This window comes from Cololabis saira, chromosome 5 (assembly GCF_033807715.1).
Source record: "Cololabis saira isolate AMF1-May2022 chromosome 5, fColSai1.1, whole genome shotgun sequence".
NCBI classification, from domain to species: Eukaryota; Metazoa; Chordata; class Actinopteri; order Beloniformes; family Belonidae; genus Cololabis; species Cololabis saira.
This window is the reverse complement of record NC_084591.1, coordinates 9,862,798-9,881,837: the sequence shown is the minus strand read 5'-3', so window position 1 is coordinate 9,881,837 and position 19,040 is coordinate 9,862,798. Positions and strand designations below refer to the sequence as shown.

The following is a 19,040-nucleotide window of genomic DNA, read 5'->3' as shown; positions in this document are numbered from 1 at the left end:
CAGCTGCGTAGCATTCACAGGGAGAGACATGTCTCTGAAAGTTTGGTTTTACAGTGGTGTTTATCAAAAAAAGCTGCCGTTCATTACAAACGCGGTGTTAATCCAGGACCTCAGGGGCCTTCGTCTGCGTGGATACGGCCCTGCACACCTACAGTTGTCATTAATCTTCTACTAAATGTGCTTCAAAAACTAGACCTAGCCAGCTAGTGTTATGCAGGAAACCACGCCCACTTGATGTCAATCACAGTTGGCTTGACATCTCACAGTCAGTGCGTTTACATGGGAAGTTTAATTCCTCTTTAATTCAGAATTAAAATTAAATCCGATTTAAAATGACTAAAAATGACCATGTAAACACTTAATTCTGAATGAAAATGGCCATTCCAAATTCAACTTAATTCCGAAGTAAGTGGCTGGTTTATTCCGATTTTAAATCCGAATAGAATAATTCCACGATCATGTATACACTCATTCCGCTTTAAATTAATTCCGTTCTTTCTTTCTGCTCGTTCCCTCGCCCGTCTGTCTCCATGACGCTTGTATTCCGCGCTGGGCTTGTTTTCCAAACAAAGTTTCAAGATGGCAGCACGCAGTAAACGCTGGTCAAGAGCAGAGACGATTTATTTAATAAATAGCTTGGAGGACCTGGAAATAATTAAAAGAACAGATGGCAGGAAACATAGAAATTGTGAGCTTTTCAAAGTTGTAGCGGCTAAGCTTGTTTTTCTTCCGGTAGACATAACTTCCGGTCCGCCCCCCTATCCAATCAGAACCTTCCCAACCCCCAGAACTTAAAGGAGCTTGAGGCTCCTTTTAAGAAATGAGACTCTCTAGCGCCACCCTTCACCACGACGGCCGTTGGGGGTACTGCAGCCAACAGCAAAGCCGGCACGGGAGAACGGGGAGAACGCGCATGCAGCGTCATGTGACGTCACATCCGCAGGACAGCGCGGGAAATTCGGCCCCACAATTGCAGCACATTTTGCAGCACACAGCCTGTTCAAGGCAACGTAGAGATTCACTAGAGGGCTCATTCTTTTTGGTTTGGAACGCTTCATCTGACATTACTAGAAAAATTAAAACGTATATGATTTTTTTTCATAAATCCTGCCTCATGCTCCTTTAAGCGGAATTGGATAAAGCCGATCAAACGTGTTTTCCATGTAAACCTCAATTTGGAATTATTATTTCCATATAAACTCGAAGGAAAATAGTTTAATTCGGAATTTTTTGATTCAGAATAATTAATTCCGAATTTAAAAAACATCATGTAACCGTGGCCAATAAATACATTTATTATAATTTAGTGGTTTTATACGCCAATAAAGACGTTTATTGTTTATTTTATGACTGTAACTTTAACGAGGATCAGATCAGAGTGTGGCAGCCTGACAGAAACACAGATTCAGATTCTGACATGTTGGTTTTTATTCCTCAGTGCGTATTTGGGGCCGCGCGGCCGCGTTTCCTGCGTGCGCGTCCCCGCCAAGGCCGCGGAGAGTGCGGGACGTCCTGCAGGTGGAAGGGGGTGGAAGTGGGAGCAGAGTCTCTCCCTGCAGGAAAGGAAACGCCCCCCCCTCCTCCTCCTCCTCCGCGTCGGGCGCAGTCAGATCAGATCCAAACTCCAGTCTGAAGTTTGCAGCGGAGCCGCGGACGTCCTGCGTCGTGGCGCGGGGCTGGAGCGCGTCTCGGGTCGGATCTCTGATCTCTGATCTCTGCGCCGGTTCCAGGTCCTGGATCTCGGAGTCATGGCTCCGTTCGGGAAGAACTTCCTCAAGGCTCGAATGAAGAACAGGTAAGTCCTGGTTCAGGTGTGGGAGTAAAAACCTGCAGGAGATGGATCACCGCGCGTCACGGGAGGAACCTCCAAGCGGCTCAAGGAGTTTTCTCTGAGCAGAACCCTGAAAGTTCAGATAAAAACGGAGGAAAGAGAGAGAAAACAGTCCGTTCAGAGCAAAATATAAACTTTTATGACAAGCGGAGTCTTCAGTCTGAAGTTTTTAACAAGAATCCAGAAACCTGCAGTTTTATTTCTACCCTCATTCTGGACAGGGTTCTGTTTTGGGACCCTTTATGTTTAAAACTCCAGCAGGGTGGAGGTGGGGGGTTAAAACCCTTTAAGGTGACCCGGGTTGTAAATTAGTGGAATTATTATCATCCTCTTTTTTTATGTGTAATTTTCACCTGAGAGCGCCCCCTACATGAGAGAGCAGGTCGCTCTTCAGCCACTAACATTCACTCTTGTCCTCTTCCACAGTTGTTTTTGGGGTGTTTTCAGTGGTTATTTCTACGATTTCCATCATGGTTTTGTGTATAATCGTTACAAATGGCTGTAAGTTGGAGTCAAATGTGTTAAACACCATGGGAGTCAGAAGTTACTTTGGCTGGTTTGTGCAGATTTGACCCAATTAGACCAGGAACAAATGCGGAAAACCAAAGTATTCCTTTAAACACGACTAAAACTAATGTTTTAACAAAAGTTTGTGCTTCTTTAAATGGAAAATGGCAAGATTTTTGAATCTAACCTTCAAATTCAAGCCTAACTAAACTTAAATATACCATTGTGAGCTAATACGTCGAAAGTAGTAAAAGAAAAAGATAGTTTCCAAGATTATAAAATAGGATAGGATTCAACTTTAATAATCCCCAAAGTGGAAACTTCATTGCCACCATGGCCACAACATAAAACAATCGACAATACACATTAGCATGTCTCCACGTAGGGACAGCAGTGGATCAATACAACAAAAAAAATAACCAGAAAATGACCCCCCTAAAAAGGGTGATAAAAGAAAAAGAATACAAATCCATTTAAAAGTGCAATCTGCAAGACAAGCATAGCAGCAAATGAAACAGCTAAGAATATAACTGCAATTAAAAGTGCACTGTACAAGAGAATGTGGCAGCAAGTTATGACAGTCTAAAAGAGTAGCTGCAGTTTAAAGTGCTATTTGCAGTAGAAGGGTTAATAAATTAGCAATATTACTAAGGACACCCCTATTACGATGATGTTTGATAATTATGTTAGCTAGCTAATATAATTAGTTTTTAGCTAACGACAACAGTGTTTTAGGACCATTTCATGAAAACAAAGTTAAATTCCATGAAAACATAAATTTTTTACTTAATTCTTTGTTCTTAAACAACGAGAAAACTTTGACATTCCAATGTCGTAAACTCACAAATGTTGAGTAAAAGACCCGTATAATTTTCACATAAATCTTTTTTGAGGCCACGTGACGAACTCAGAATCCATCAGGACCATTTGAAGGAAAAATACTGAGGCTGAGCTAAAATAACAAGAAAAAAAACGTTATAAATGTACGAATTTACAAAAACTAGACCTAGCCAGCTAGCGTAAATGTTTCTGAGAGTAGCGCAATGGTCTATTGTGAGAGAATTCATTACGTGGCGGAAACAGAAGTAAAATCCAAATATATGAACTCAGACTTTATAAATTCTGGAATTGAAAAAAAAACAAAAAAACTCCAGCAGCATTTTTTTTTTAATATTGTCTTATGGGCAGCGAGTAAAAGTCCCAAAACATTTGAGGCAGAATTATTAACTTGATCAAATATTTTTACGTAAATATGATCTTTTTTAGTCGGATACAGTTGACGACGGGTCATTTTTATTCTCACACTGATGACATTGTGTCTTGGGGGCCCCCTGGTGGTGACGAATGACGACACATCTGCATAGCATTTACATGGAGAGAAAAGTCTCTGAAAGTGCCGTTCATCACAAACACGGCGTTAATCCTGGACTTCAGGGGCCCTCGTCTGCGTGGATACGGCCCTGCACACCTACAGTCGTCATTAATCTTCTACTAAATGTGCTTCAGCAGTGTTACGCAACGTTTTCACTTGAGCGTGGGAAAGATCTTATCAAAACTATGTTGCCCCCCCCCCCCCCCCCCTGTTGAGTCAGGGCTGAGGTCCTGCCAAACTTTGTAAAAGGTGTGAAAGAAAGGTTTTCCCCGTCTGTCAGTCAGAAACAGGCCGAGCCGCCGCTGCAGGAATCCTGTCTGTTTGCTTCAGTTTCTCCTTCAGCGTATCTGGGTCAGAATCCGGGCCCTCGCAGGACTCTGGCCTGTAAGATTCGAGTCAAAATTTGAGTGGGTCTGGATCAGGTTGAGATGTAAGAGCAGGGGCGTCAATTGGGTATGGCAAGGTATGGCAGTCGCCACACCTTGGCTTCAAGGGAAAATGTAAATGTTTGTTTTTTAAATGCATTTATGGAATTACTCTGTGTCTATTTGTATTGGTTATTCTATTACTTAATACATATAGAATAACTACAAATGCAAATCAGAACATGATCGATTTCACTAGTTATTATACACTGCAAAAACTCTTAACAAGAATATTTGTCTTATTTCTAGTTAAAATGTCTAATTTTTAGTCAAAGAAAATCTCATTACATTTAAGACAAGACTCAAAAACAACCATTTTCACCTGTTTCAAGTAAATTTTCACTTGAAATAAGTAGAAAAATCTGCCAGTGGGACAAGATTTATCTTCTCATTACAAGCAAAAAAATCTTGTAACAGGTGAAAATGGTCAAATAACTAGTTATTTTTCTGGTGATGACTCTAGTTTTAAGTGTAATGAGATTTTTTGACTAAAAATGAGACATTTTAACTAGAAATAAGACAAATATTCCAGGTAAGATTTTGAGTTTTTGCAGTGAGTGAGACTGCATTTGAAAAAGTTCCAATTTTCTTGACCACGCAGATAAGCTACATAGACTTCTGTGATGAGTATTTGCTGGACGTGTTGATTGATACTCTAGTTAAGTTCTGTGACTCGTAACCTTGCCATACCTTAGCTTCGACTGAATTGACGCCACTGTGTAAGAGCAGCCTGGACGTGTTTTCACCTCCCCGAGTCTTTGATGGAACTTCAAACAGTCAGACTGGAGTTGTCTCCAGCGTACGTCCCCCTGGTGGGGGGTTTTTCTCTGTGTGTGTGTTGCGCAGTAATTGCCATCGGGGCACCTGTAATTATCTGTAAGTGTTTAGATCAGTTGATATGTCAAACGTCTGATTACAGAGACTCTGAGACGTGAAGCTCAAACACCGAAAACGTCTGCAGGCGTGAAAATCATTGCCGCGGCGTGCAGGAGGGAGGACTCCTCTGTTACTTTGTGTTGTTGTTGATGTTGTTGATAAAGACCAAGGAAGCAGCTCAGCTACCCCTTTTCCACCAAACCAGTTCCAGGGCTGGTTCTGGTTCTGGGCCAGTGCTGAGTTTGGAACCGGGCTTTCTGTTTCCACGGACAAAGAACTTTTTTTTAACAAAAAGAAAAGTCAGAATTCTGAATTTTTTCCTCAGAATTACATTTTTTCTACTTCATTGGCCCTAAACCTCTTCCGTGGAGGTAAAAGCCCGGTTCAGCCTGGTTCAATGCCGTCATGGGACCTTCAGAAAGGGATGCTGCTTCTCCAAACCCCTTTTACACCAAATAGGTTCCAGGGCTTAACTGTTCCTTTATTGATTTAGGACAAATTAGAGAGTTTATATCAGGTTCTGAGACGGTGTTTGGCTGAAGCTTCAAATATGAAGTCCAAGGAGATCTCATACCTCTTTTCCACCAAACCAGTTCCAGGACTGGTTCTGGTTCTGGTTCTGGTTCTGGTTCTGGTTCTGGGTCAGTGCTGAATTTGGAACCGGGCTTTCTGTTTCCACTGACAAAGAACTGGTTCCGGGCCAGAAGAACCATTTCCAAGGTAGCACCTACGGTGGCCGAGACCCGCCATTGCGGAAAATTAAAGAAACGCTGCAAATAAAAAGAAACGCCACTGCAAATAAAATAAACGCTTTGCACATAAAATAAATGCTGAAAGAAATGCAGCTGCAAATAAAAGAAACGCTGCAAATATAAAGAAACACCGCTGCAAATAAAAAAAAAACGACGCAAATAAAAAAGCCACAACGGAAGTGAATTACCGGGGACTATTTTTGCTGATGCACCGGTGTTTTTTACGTGAGAGGAGAAGAAGACGAAGAGGACGTAAGTGAAAAGGAAGAAATAAGAAGAGTGAGGAATAAGAAGAACAACGAACAAGAAAATAAGTGAAAAAGTTAGTGTTCAACGTCGCTACGTGTAATTTTTAATGTGTTACCGGTGCATCGGCAAAAATAGTCCCCAGTAATTCACTTCCGTTGTGGCTTTTTAATTTGCGTCGTTTTTTTATTTTATTTGCAGCGTTTCTTTTATTTGCAGCAGCGTTTCTTTTTATTTGCAGGGGCGTTTGTTTCTGTTTGCAGCGTTACTTTTATTTTCAGCAATGGCGGGTCTCGGCCACTGTAAGCACCAACTCTTTGCTGGTCTAGAGGAAAGAACTGCTTACGTAAGTGGAGGGGTTGGAGTTATTAAGACCAACGGCAACAGCAAGACTGGGAGACGGAGACATTTTCAGATAAGAATAAATCTGGATGCAGCAAAGCATCATGGGTCTGAGGAGGAGACAACCTGTCTTTTAGAAATGTGTCCACGGAGGAGCTACGTGGACCAAGTCCTGTTAGAGCAGATACCTGGTTGTTGCTGCAACTTTCACACAAACACAGTGACGTAACTGACGTTTGCAGCGACGTAACTGACCAAGCTCCCCTTAGCACCCGAGCTGTGGAAAAACAAACCGGTTCTCAGCTGGTTCCAAACTTGAACGAGTTGTGAACCAGAACCAGCACTGGAACCGATTTGGTGGAAAAGGGATAGAGTTGGGTCTTTGCTCACAGCTCAGAAGGGATAACTAGCTAAAATTAACTTCTTTAGAGTTGTGCCTTTTGAACCAGGATGTAAATATGTTTAATCTGCTGCAAAGTTGCACATTTTAACTTTGGGGTCCGTATTAGAACAAAAGTCCGTATTAGAGCAAACACCTTGTTGTTGCTTCAACTTTCACGCAAACGCAGCGACGTAACTGACGTAGCTCCTCTTAGCACCCGAGCTGTGGAAAACAAACTGGTTCTCAGCTGGTTCCAAGTTGAAGGAGTTGTGAACCAGAACCAGCACTGGAACCGGGTTGGTGGAAAAGGGGTAACACTGGACCCTGGTACCTCCCAGGTATGAGGGTCTGGTCAACATCCAGACCTGAACCTGATGGAAAAACTGAAGAAAAACCGAGCAAAAAACCCCCCACCTGCGAAGCTAGCAAAAGCTGCTAAACCATGGGGGTACTTAGTACTGCCCAAAGTATAAGTATGTTTTCTTCCCTCTCTTGGCTTCATTTTTCTGTTTTTGTTTGGGGTTTTTTAGTCCCAGATTGTATTCCTCACACTGAAACATAAAGGGAGTACTCCTGCACATGTCGGTGTATCATTACAGCGCTTTGGTCGACATGTGCAATTAAGTGGCCGCCAGCTGGAGACGAGCACGTGACGCTCACAATGCAGCGTTAGCATGAAGAGGCTGTGTGAAGCCCCGCCCCCTCACATAATTACACCCCGAGCTAAGTGGCCGAGGCTAATTTGTGTACAGCAAAACAACAATAAGCCTCCGAAGGAGACAAGAGATTCATTTATTTGTAACTCAAGCGAAAGCTGATTTGGTGACTCACAGGCCTGCTGGGTGCAGGGCGGGCGGGGGGGTAAATAATAGCGGTGGGTGGATTCAGAGCGGAAAAGGCAGAGATGGGAAGTGTTGTGTCTCTGCTGCAGATGACTATCAGAGTGGGAGTCATCCCGCAGATCCACTCTTGGAGATAGAGAGGTGATGTTATTTCCTCGACAACCCCTCATCCTGTCGCAGATAAGAACCAGGAGAAGCACTTTCTGCCAGTTTTTCTCAACGTTTCCCTCTTCCAGCGTACGAATCAGAGGGAAAACACTTATTTACTAGGGCTGGGGATCGATTCAAATGTCAAGAATCGATTTGATTCCGATTTTTAAGATTCAGAATCGATTATCACGCTTTGATTCGATTCCGATATCGATTTGGATTAGTGTTATTAAAACTGTTTTTTGAGCTGTTGCATGAATTATATGACTGTAGTTATGGAACATATTAATACTAGTATTATATTGAGATTCAACAGCAAGTATTGCAGCTAATGATGCTGTAAGGACCAATCAGCTCCCAGAATGCTGATAGAACTGCTTTCAGAAACATCATGTGGGTCAGAATTACCAAACAGATCCAGGGAGGAAACAGGGACGGATGAAATCGTTTTTATTTCTTCCCATTTTTGAGAATTTGGTTTTTAGCATTTTATGCAAATGTAACCCCAAAACAGTATTTAAAGCAAAGAAATATAGACAATTTATGCGATTATAACTGAAAACTTTAGTGTTTTCAATACCTTTAAACATATTTAAAGGCAAAAACATGGCATTATTTATGCTCGTGTCCAACAAAACATTCCTTTTTTGGGCATAAACAAAAAAATAACAAAAATTGTAATGTAATGAAAATTGATCTTTAGACATATGAATCGATTTTTTTAAGGAATTAATATGAAAATCGATTTAGAATCGGAAAATCGTTTTTTTTTTCAACACAGGCCTATTATTTACGCTTCTGTTCAGAAATCAGCTCAGGTCTGATTGTTTTACTGTTAAAATCCCCATTGTGACGTCTGTTTTTTTTTATTTAGGATCCCCATTAGCAACAGCATTAGCTATTCTTCCTGGGGTCCGACATAAACACAACACACAAATTAACACTTAATACATAACAGACATACATTATACATGACAAACAAAACAATAATAGACACAACTCCCTTAGTCACAACCAACACAGAGGAGAACTAAATCCACATCATTCTCAGACATAAATATATAGAAATGAATCAAATAAAACACCTTTATAAACAATACCTGCCTGAAATGACCTTATCTTAGAATTCTTGACCACTTTTCACCTTTGTTGTGATCGGGTTTACATTACCTGTAATTCTATTAAAACTTCATTCTGTTCCGTCCAAATGTCAAATCATAATTCATTAAATTTTAGATATTGTTTCAACTGAATCTTAAACCAATCTTTGGTTAAATTACGTTAAATGACGAGACCTGAGTAAGTCACTGCTCTGATTCACCAGGTTCCCAGGACGCCCGTCTCTTGTGCAAGGCCTTTCTTTTTCTTCTGCACCAAACATTTCTTTAGGGAGCGTAGAAGAGTTCAGCGAGGCCAGAATGCTTTTAAGAGACTTGATTGTATTATTTTTTGGACTGTAACCGGACTCCGAGGTCCAGCTCCTTTGCTATAGCTGCAGGTCTCTCTGCAGCTCTCCCTCTGCTGTTGGAGGACGTCCAGGTCGTTTCTCCGTCCTCCACTTGTCCCAGGATTTTCCTTTTTCTCTCTGACCGATACCTCCTAAACAATGAAATCTCCCACAATGCATTTTAACCGCTCCACAAACCACATGAAAACCCTGATCAATCGGAGCCTCTTTGATCGACGGCGGGCGTGTTCCCAAAAACGCAGTTGAATTTAAAAGTATTAGTTTCAGGGCGTGTGCGCTTGTGCAACCAGTTTGTTTAAAACAACAGTTTATATTGTTTCCTGAGCAGATTTGAATTGATTTATTCCTCTACTTTCGATTCCAAATATCAACAATCCAACAGCTAACTCCCAGCTAACACCCCGGTTAAACCTCGGAGCCCCTGATACCCGGTACATGAGGGCTTAAAGGGTTAAAATGCAAAGTTAATTCCTTGTCTTCTCTTATCATTGAAGGTTTATCGTTTGTAGGTAAAATAATTTCAACTCTCACCTCGGAGAAGTTGGACGTAGCGGCTTCCATCTCGAGCTAACAGGCTAACTAGCATGTTTGTCAGTGGTGGATCTCACAGCAGCATGTAGCGTACCTCCTCAACCAATCGGGCGACCCGAGGGCCCATAACCACGCAGATTTTAAAGACGATTTACTTTCGACTTGGATCATGTCAGGAGTCTTTTGAAGTTGACCGACCGGACTGCTAACCCGCTAACCAGGCTATTTGTGGACGACCAGACGACCCGTTTCAGCTCGCGCTGCACTTAAAATGCTGTTTGAGTAGCAAAACTTGAAAAAAAAAGTGATTATTGGACAGATTTGATCATTAATTTAAGGTCACATTCGTTAGCATCATAGCTAAGCTAAGCCAGCCAAGCTAAATTGCTAAACTTTTTATGGTGGGCATGTCTCAGCCCGCTTCCAGGCCCGCCCACTTATCATTCTTTGATTGACTGAGTTGGGATGGCAGCAGATCAAAAACAGGCGTTAGATTTAAAGGTATTAGTTTCAGGGCGTGTGCCTGTGCAACCAGTTTGTTTATAACAACAGTTTATATTGTTTCCTGAGCAGATTTGAATTGATTTATTCCTCTACTTTCGACTCCAAATATCAACAATCCAGCAGAACAACTTCTGCTCCATCGTTAGCGGCTAAAACCCCGGTTAACCCTGTGTCAGAACATGAGGGCTTAAAGGGTTAAAATGCAAAGTTCATATCTGGTCTTCTCTTATCATTGAAGGTTTATCATTTATAGGTAAAATAATTTGAAATGACGTTCTCACCTCTGCGATGTTGTTGGATGTAGCGGCTCTCATCTTGAGCTAACAGGCTAACTTGGGTGTTTGCCAGTGGTGGATCTCACAGCGGCATGTAGCGCACCTCCTTGACCAATCGAGAGCCCAGAGGGCCCGTAACCGCGCAGATTTTAAACCGGACTGCTAACCCGCTAACCAGGCTATTTGTGGACGACCAGGTGGACACGGGTCCTAGCGGAGCTCTGCTGGTCCCCGTTTCATCTTGCGCTGCACTTAAAATGCTGTTTGAGTAGCGAAACTTGAACAAAAAAATCAGTTTTTTGGACAGATTTGATGATGTAAGGTCACATTCGTTGGCATCATAGCTAAGCCAAGCTAAATTACTAACGTTTTATTGTAGGCGTGTGTCAGCCTGCTTCCTTATCAATTTTTGGATTGACTGAACAACTCCTTTTATGCCCCACCCCCCCAAATCTGGGATCAGGTGCTACATAGAGTGGCGTTAACTTCCTTCAGCTGGTTTCAAAGGTTTTCTTTCACCAGTTTCCAGTAAAACGTCCAGTCAGACTTGTATCTTGTTTAATTTAGTCGTTAGAGACGAATGAAACATGTTATTTTGTGTCACTCGTCTCCCTGATGGTTCAGGAAACTACAGAGGTTTGAGTTTGAGGGTAAACATTACTGCGCTGGACGATCTGCTACGAGGATGACATTTGTAGACTTAAGCAAATGTTCGCTGTTGAAAGGATGACATTTGAATGAATTTCATCATCTTTGCCATCATCGGGGCCAATATAACCACTAAACTATCGACATTTCCATTAGACGTCGCTGCTCTTTCAGGTTCCAGAGTAAAGCACCTGGAACAAATCACAGAGACGGAGACGAGGCATGAAACTGCTTCGCTGTTGATGGTTTAACTGACCTTCTCTTTTCTTTTTAATGTTTCCTCTTTATGTCGTTCTTCTTTCATGAGACTGGGAATCATGATTCATATAACTCTTGTATGTCAGTGCGTCATTTAGGCTTTTAGAATCAAAAATACACATCTCTGACATCAGATCATTGACCAAATTAAGTTTGACCCCAGTTTGGACCTCTAGTTTGAATTTTTTGGCTCCAAAAATAAATGAGTTAAAATTTTCAAATTATCAGCGGTGGTAAACAAACATACCCTGGGTTGCATCACAAGGTGAAGTCATGTGCTGCCGAACTGAATGTGGGTCGTGCGTCATGTTGGAGGCATTAGCTGACTTCAGGCATCGGCAGATCACATTTCACAGATGTTCCAATGAAATGATTCGTGTGGTGGGACGGTGTTAAAGCTTTCCTGCGGTAGGAAGTCGGATCGTTTTGACTGTCGATTATTGATACGATTAAGACGTCAGGGGCGTTTGAAGACGTGAAAATGTGCTCCACCCTCACTGAAAGGGTTTCAAAAGCAGATGCTGGCGGGTCGATTGCTGCCTCCTCAGCTGGATCAAGAGATCAGGAGTTTAACCGAAGGCTTTGAAGTCACATGCAATCGGACAGAGACGCCTTTTTTACACTTTTTTAAAACTTGCAATTAGGGCTGGAGATCGATTCAAATGTCAAGAAGCGATTCGATTCTGATTCTTAAGATTCAGAATCGATTATCAAGATTTGATTCGATTCCTATATTGATTTGGGTTATGGTTATTAAAACTGTTTTTTCAGCTGTTGCATGAATTATATGACTGTAGTTATGCAACATATATATACAGGGCTGCACATAAGTGGGCCGCCAGAGCGCATGCGCCGTCAAAATCCTCAATGCGCTGTCAATCTAGTGCTGCGAAGCGCTTTTGCGTACCAACAGCTGGGGCTCATATTATTGGTTGTGGCCAGACCAGAATACTAATATTAAAAAATCTATTGCGAGAGCTTTTCCCCAGAACCGCCACTCAAAGTTAGTACTGGCCAATCACAGCGCGTCCTTACTCCCCCTCCCATACTCGTTGCAGCGGTGGGTTGGGCAGGAAGAGAGGTAGGATAAGCTTTACTGAACAAACCCCGTCACGTCTCGTCAAAATGTCCTAGAAGCAAGCGCCATTAAGTAATTATTTTGGCGTTCCACCACCACCAACTACAAAGAGACGCCAAACTAAACCACTACCCGTGGATAGAAACAGAAAACGTGTCTTCGCCGAGAAGTGGCTGCATGATGTTGTTACGCGGCGACGCGCACCGTACGTTCGCGGTCCCGCGTATCCTACCCCGTAAGCTCTGCGTTGATGCAACGCGGACCATAAATCAGCCAGCGTCCGTCACTGCGTGCAGCAGTTACCTGCAGCAGCAAGACGCTGCTCTGATTATGGCTCAAAGTTTATGAAAACCCCAAATAAAAAATAAATTAGAGAATATTTTATGAAATCAATAAACAATTCCATCATCAAAATTATAACAAATAAAGGTTCAACATATCTTGCTTTGCATGTAATAAGAATAGGTAATATATTAGTTTCACCTTTTAAGTTGAATTATTGAAATAGATTAACTTTTACACCATATTCTAGTTGAATTATTGAAATAAATTAACTTTTACACCATATTCTAGTTGAATTATTGAAATAAGTTAACTTTTACACCATATTCTAGTTGGATTATTGAAATAAATTAACTTTTACACCATATTCTAGTTGAATTATTGAAATAAATTAACTTTGTAAAAGACTATATTGAGCCATTCATCTTTATAAGTGAATAAATATCGTTTTGCCTATAACTTATTCCTGCATCCCTCTTTTATCGATCCGGCGAGACGGGTCACCGCGTTTTTGGAGGCCCAAGTCACATATCCAGGGGCTCCTCTGAGCACCAGACCAAAATAATTATGTGCAGCCCTGTATATATACTAGTATTATATTGAAATTCAACAGCAAGTATTGCAGCTAATGATGCTGTAAGGACCAATCACCTCCCAGAATGCTGATAGAACTGCTTTCAGAAACATTGTGGCGCAGAATTACCAAACAGATCCAGGGAGGAAACAGAAACGGATTAAATCGGTTTTATTTTTTCCCATTTATGAGAATTTGGTTTTTAGCATTTTATGCAAATGTAACCCCAAGAAAGTATATAAAGTAATGACATATAGACAATTTATGCGATTATAACTGAAAACTTTAATGTTTTCATACCTTTAAACATATTTAAAGGCAAAAACATGGCACCAGTTATTCTGGTGTCCAATAAAACATTCCTTTTTTGGGCATAAACAAAGAAATACCAATTATTAATATGAGAATCGATTTAGAATCGGAAAATAATTTTTTTTCTACACAGGCCTAGTTGTAATTCAGCTTTTCACAGAAAAAGCCCCAAAAAAAGGAAACACCTCTTGGTGCCAAGAACCTCCATGGAAAAAAAAAATCGCAAAAACAAATTAGAAAAAAAAACATTTTACCAAGCAAAATGGCCAAATTTCTGAGTTTTGCCTTTTTTACACAAAAAAAGTTAATTTCACTAACTAATATTGGGGGTGGCATCCCTGCAAGGCAAGTTTATTTGTGTAGCACAATTCAACACAAGGTAATTCAAAGTGCTTTACATCAACATTAAAAGCGGCAAGACACAATTAAACAGTAAATAACAAATACAATGAAATAAAATGATAAGAAAAGAGGTAAAATAATAAAAAGCACAAGTTGTTAAAGAGTAAGAGCAGTAAAGTACAGCAGGTACAACATCTCACTCTTAAAATGGCAAGAATTACGTTTCTATACGGTCAAAACGTACAAAGACCGGGTCAAATACAGTATTACAAAAGTAATCTGTAACAATTCATACGGTTAATTAAAATGTGACAATTCTATGCCAAACTGCATAACTGAGGTAACTTCAAGTTTGAAATAGCGGTTTATTCTCCCATGTCTCCCTTGCCCCCGGTGCTGATCATAACTGCTGCCAACAATAAAAACAGGTTTGGTTCATGTTGTTTTGGTCCCTAATGAAGCTCGACATTCCTGCCAAAACCTACGGTTCATTTACCTACAGAACATTCCTGTAAACGCATCACGTTTGTCTGTTATTGAGGCTTTAATGGAAAATCAATGCAAAGACCTGCGACTACCAGAGAGTTCCCCACTTACTTTGACACTTTTAATAAACTCTCTTATCGCGTAACAAGAGTATGTTTCACCCAGGAAATTGTCACTTTATCTCCAGTTTACTGATCTCGGAGAGCGATCCACTTCTGTCGTTTGTTGTGACTTGTTGAAACCGCCGGCACGCTGTCGTCTGCGGCTAACCGGCGTAACCTGCAGCAGCTTGCTCATTCATGACCCGGGAGGGAATTACGAGGTTGTTATTATATCGCGCTGAAGTTGATGGGACCGCGGTGGAGCTTTAACGTCCCACACAGAGACTCGCACCCAGAAATCCTATAATTTAGACCTGGTTCCCTCCCACATGTCTGATGTCTGATGCCTTTCATTTCCTGGGTTCAACGTGGGGCCATGTGGGCCGTCTCAGGTTTCCTGGGGTCGGTCAGGTGTGACCTGTTGAGCTCCAACCTGTCCAGAACCGTTCGTCGTGCAACACCTGTCCTCACAGGGTTAAATGTTCCGGTTATGGTTAAATATAATTACAACAAATCTCTTTCCTTGAATGAAAGTGAACAGAAAGAAGACTAAGTTTATTTTATCTATCCCTTTTTCCTAAGAAATCAAATTTCAATTAATGTAATAATAAAAAAACAAATTACAAATTGCGCACTTAAAAAAAAAACACTTTCCAATAAACATAATTTACAAAAAAACAAAACATAACCAAAACTACAACAAATTTATAAAATAACACAAAATAGCTGTCATCAAACACAGATAGTCGCATTATTTTTTGATTCGAAGAAAAAAAAAATATGATTTCGACTTGGATCATGTCAGGAGTCCGGGCCGCTAACCTGCTAACCGAGCTATTTGTGGACGACCAGGTGAACACGGGTCCCCGTTTCAGCTCCGGCTGCACTTAAAATGCTGTTTGAGTAGCGAAACATGAAAAAAAAATCAGTTTTTCGGACAGATTTGATCATGAATGTAAGGTCACATTAATTAGCATCATAGCTAAGCTAAGCCAGTCAAGCTAAATGCTGACTTTAAGGTGGGCGTGTCTCAGCCTGCTTCCTTATCAATTTTTGTATTGACTGAATTGGGATGGCGGCAGATTAAAAACAGTCATCAAACCCGCTAATCAGAGATCTGTAGATGGTTCATCCAGCTCCTCCAAACACAGATAGTCGTATTCTTTTTTGATTCAAAGAAAAAAAAATGTGACAGTGGTGCTAAAAAGAGAGAGAGAAAAAAAGAAAACACACCTAACTTAACAATTATCATGATATTTCTTCATCAAACTGGCTTTTATTATTCTTTTAAATGTAATGTTTGATTTGCATTCTTTGGCTTCTGTATCCAGATTGTTCCATAAACTGATACCTTTTACAGAAAAAAGTTCCATGAATTTCGTCCTGAATTTTTGTTTTTTTTAAAGATCAGAGACCTTTTAAGTTATACTTATTTTCTCCTTTTTTCAAAAGGTTTCTGTATATTGATTAGCAAAATCTTCTTACATAATTTATATAATTTGCAGAATTCTGTGGTCCACTAATTCAAGACATTTCAAGAGTTTTAACTGAAGGAATCATGGATTTGAAGGATGACTATATTGTTTTCTTCAAATTATGTCTTATGTCTTTTTTTTTTGTAAAATGAAAATAGACTTGAGTATATTTTTTGCAAGCATTTCCCCAAACTTCAATGCAATAGGTCAGATATGGCACAATCATAGTGTTATATATAAAATATACAATGCCTTGTTATCCAGTGAATCTTTTGTCAAGTCGAGACCTTTGCCGTCGTTCATCCTGATTCTGGTTCCAGAGTGGGTTCAGGTTTTAGGTGAGTGTTTTCCTTCACCACCTGAAGATGTTACCTGTAACCCTCATTCGTTCCTCTCTGGCACCAACATCGACAGCCCCGATGATATGAACCCAGATGGAATCAGTTCAGTGAAGCGAGGGGTTCTTGTGTACGTTCTGCCGGCGGGTTTGAAGGGTTTGGCGCCTCCGCAGAGTTTCATCAAAACATTTCCCCGAATGCAACTTTTTTCTTGCTTTTTTTATGATGATAACAGTTTTGAAGATCCTGTTTGTTGTCTTAAAGTTCCAGTGGAGTTTTACTGGATGTTCAGATTTTAACCCACCCCAGACCCAACCCGAAGAACATTCGGCCCGGACTCGGCACATATTGGCTAAACTCGGTCACGTAGCCACCAAACATGGCATGGTCCTTGATTTTCTTGGGGTCGGACCAGGCCCTTAGCCCTCCCGCCCAATTCAACGCCTGCCAGGACTTGTTTGTATCAGTTCATTAATGTTGGGACACATCTGGCCCACATAGCCCATCGTGTATTGGCTATTAAACCGCTCCAGACTTGTCGCGCGTCGGCGGACGCTGGCCGACCCTGTCAGGTGTAGCGGACACTGGTGGACCCTGTCGGACACTGGTGGACCCTGTCGGGCGCTAGCGGTCCCTGTCGGGCGCTAGCGGTCCCTGTCGGGCGCTAGCGGACCCTAGCGGGCACTGGCGGTCCCTGTCGGACCCTGTCGGGCGCTAGCGGGCGCTGGCGGACCCTGTCGGGCGCTGGCGGGCGCTGGCGGACCCTGTCGGGCGCTAGCAGGCACTGGCGGACACTGGTGGACCATGTCGGGCGCTAGCAGGCACTGGCGGTCCCTGTCGGGCACTGGTGGACCCTGTCGGGCGCTAGCGGGCACTGGTGGACCCTTTCGGGCGCTGGCAGACCCTAGCGGGCACTGGCGGTCCCTAGCTGGCACTGGCGGGCACTGGTGGACCCTTTCGGGCGCTAGCGGACCCTAGCTGGCACTGGCGGTCGCTGGCGGGCACTGGCGGACCCTAGCGGGCACTGGCAGGCGCTGTCTAACAGTTTTAAGATCCTGTTTGTTATCTTAAAGTCCCAGTGGAGTTTTACTGTATGTTCAGACTAGAACCTACCCCAGACCCAACCCGAGGCCCATATTGGCTAAATTTGGCCACAATTCCACCAAACATGGCCTGGTCCTTGATTTTCTTTGGGTCAAATCTGGCCCTTACACTCCCCCACCAATACAATGCCTGCCAGGACTGTTTGAGTCAATTCATGAATGTTGGGACACGTCCGGCCCACATAGCCCATCGTGTATTGGCTATAAAACCGCTCCAAAACTGTTTCCGACCTTTCCTGTATGACTAGCTCACTTAGTCTCCATTAAAAGGAAATCAATTTGAACATTTTTAAAGAACAGCAGCAGAGCTGCCGCTCGGTAGGTGGGGCTTTTCAGCTGCATCAGGTTGGGCTTTTTCATTTTCCTTAGTTCATATTTTGACTGCCCATTGTCATGATCCTTCCCTGGCTTTCCCTTCCTACAGTTTCATCAGTGCAACCACCTTCACCTGAGCTCCCTCACCAGATATAAACCCACTCCTTCCACTCAGTCTTTGCCTGGTTATCTTAGCTCCATGCAAAGCCTTCTAGCAGTTTTCTCTGGGTTGTTTCGTTGGTTTCGACCCTCCCTGTTCCTAACTACTCGTCGGTTCTCTGGTTCCTGGTTGCTCGGATTCCCTGCCTGAAGGTTTCTGCGTCTAAGGACTGATTTTTGGCCTGTTCAGGTTGTGGACTACCACATTCAGCTTTGGCTAATAAATTGAACTTCACACCCATTCAGGAAATACTTATATATTTCCTGAATGCACGGCAGCAAAGAGGTTTTTGCTATTCGGTCAAGTTCTCTTTAAAATCTTAAAGTTTTCGACTTCTAGCTTCTATCAAGCCACATTGTTTCATGCTTTACCCATTAACTTATTTCATTGAAGGTTTTTTAGCTTCAGGCATGCAACACACTCGAAAAAAAGTTAAAGAAATTTAACATGTTTCACATGTTGGAATGTTGTCATTCCTTTTACAACACTGGCGTTACAGAATCCCTCAAGGAAGAGTTTGAGTTGTTGCTTTGCCCCATTCTTCCTGGTATCATGTAACAGTAAGACATTCATTTTGTTGGATTTCTGTGTCTCTGCTGGCAACAGTTCAGGGCTGCAGACAGACCATTGCACTACCTGGACCGTCTTCTTCCTCTTCCTGTGTAATGTGTGCAGAATGTGGTTTGACATCTTCTTGTTGGAAAATGCACGGATCTACCTGGAAAACACTGGGTCCTGAAGGCAGCAGATGTTCCTCTAAAACCTCTGAGTTCTTGTTGGATTAATGGTGCTGTCACAGAAGTGGAAATGAGCTTCACCGAGGACGCTGATGCAAGACCAGACCATCAAGAAGTCTGGTCTTTAGACTTGTTAATGATAGTTAGAATCAGCTTCATTGGCCAGATTTTCATGCACAAACAAAGACCAAAAACGTTTTGAGTTATGATTGCAGTCTGTTCCTGTCCTGTTTGCCAGCAGATCCAAACCAAATGGTGACGTACGTGCAGAGAACAGACTCGACTATTGTAGTGTAGAGGATGGCCAGCAGTTCCTGAGGCAGCTTGA

The 19,040-nt window shown here is 42.1% G+C and overlaps 1 protein-coding gene across 1 annotated transcript in view; it reads left to right on the top strand.

The window, feature by feature from the left end:
- The first annotated feature begins 1,567 nt into the window (after nt 1-1,567).
- rassf9 (Ras association domain family member 9) overlaps nt 1,568-19,040 on the top strand; it is a 29,688-nt gene continuing 12,215 nt past the window's right edge. The window contains exon 1 of the mRNA XM_061720903.1: nt 1,568-1,795. Coding sequence (XP_061576887.1) covers nt 1,749-1,795 — 47 coding nt within the window. The 5' untranslated portion in view covers nt 1,568-1,748. The remainder of the gene's footprint in view (nt 1,796-19,040) is intronic.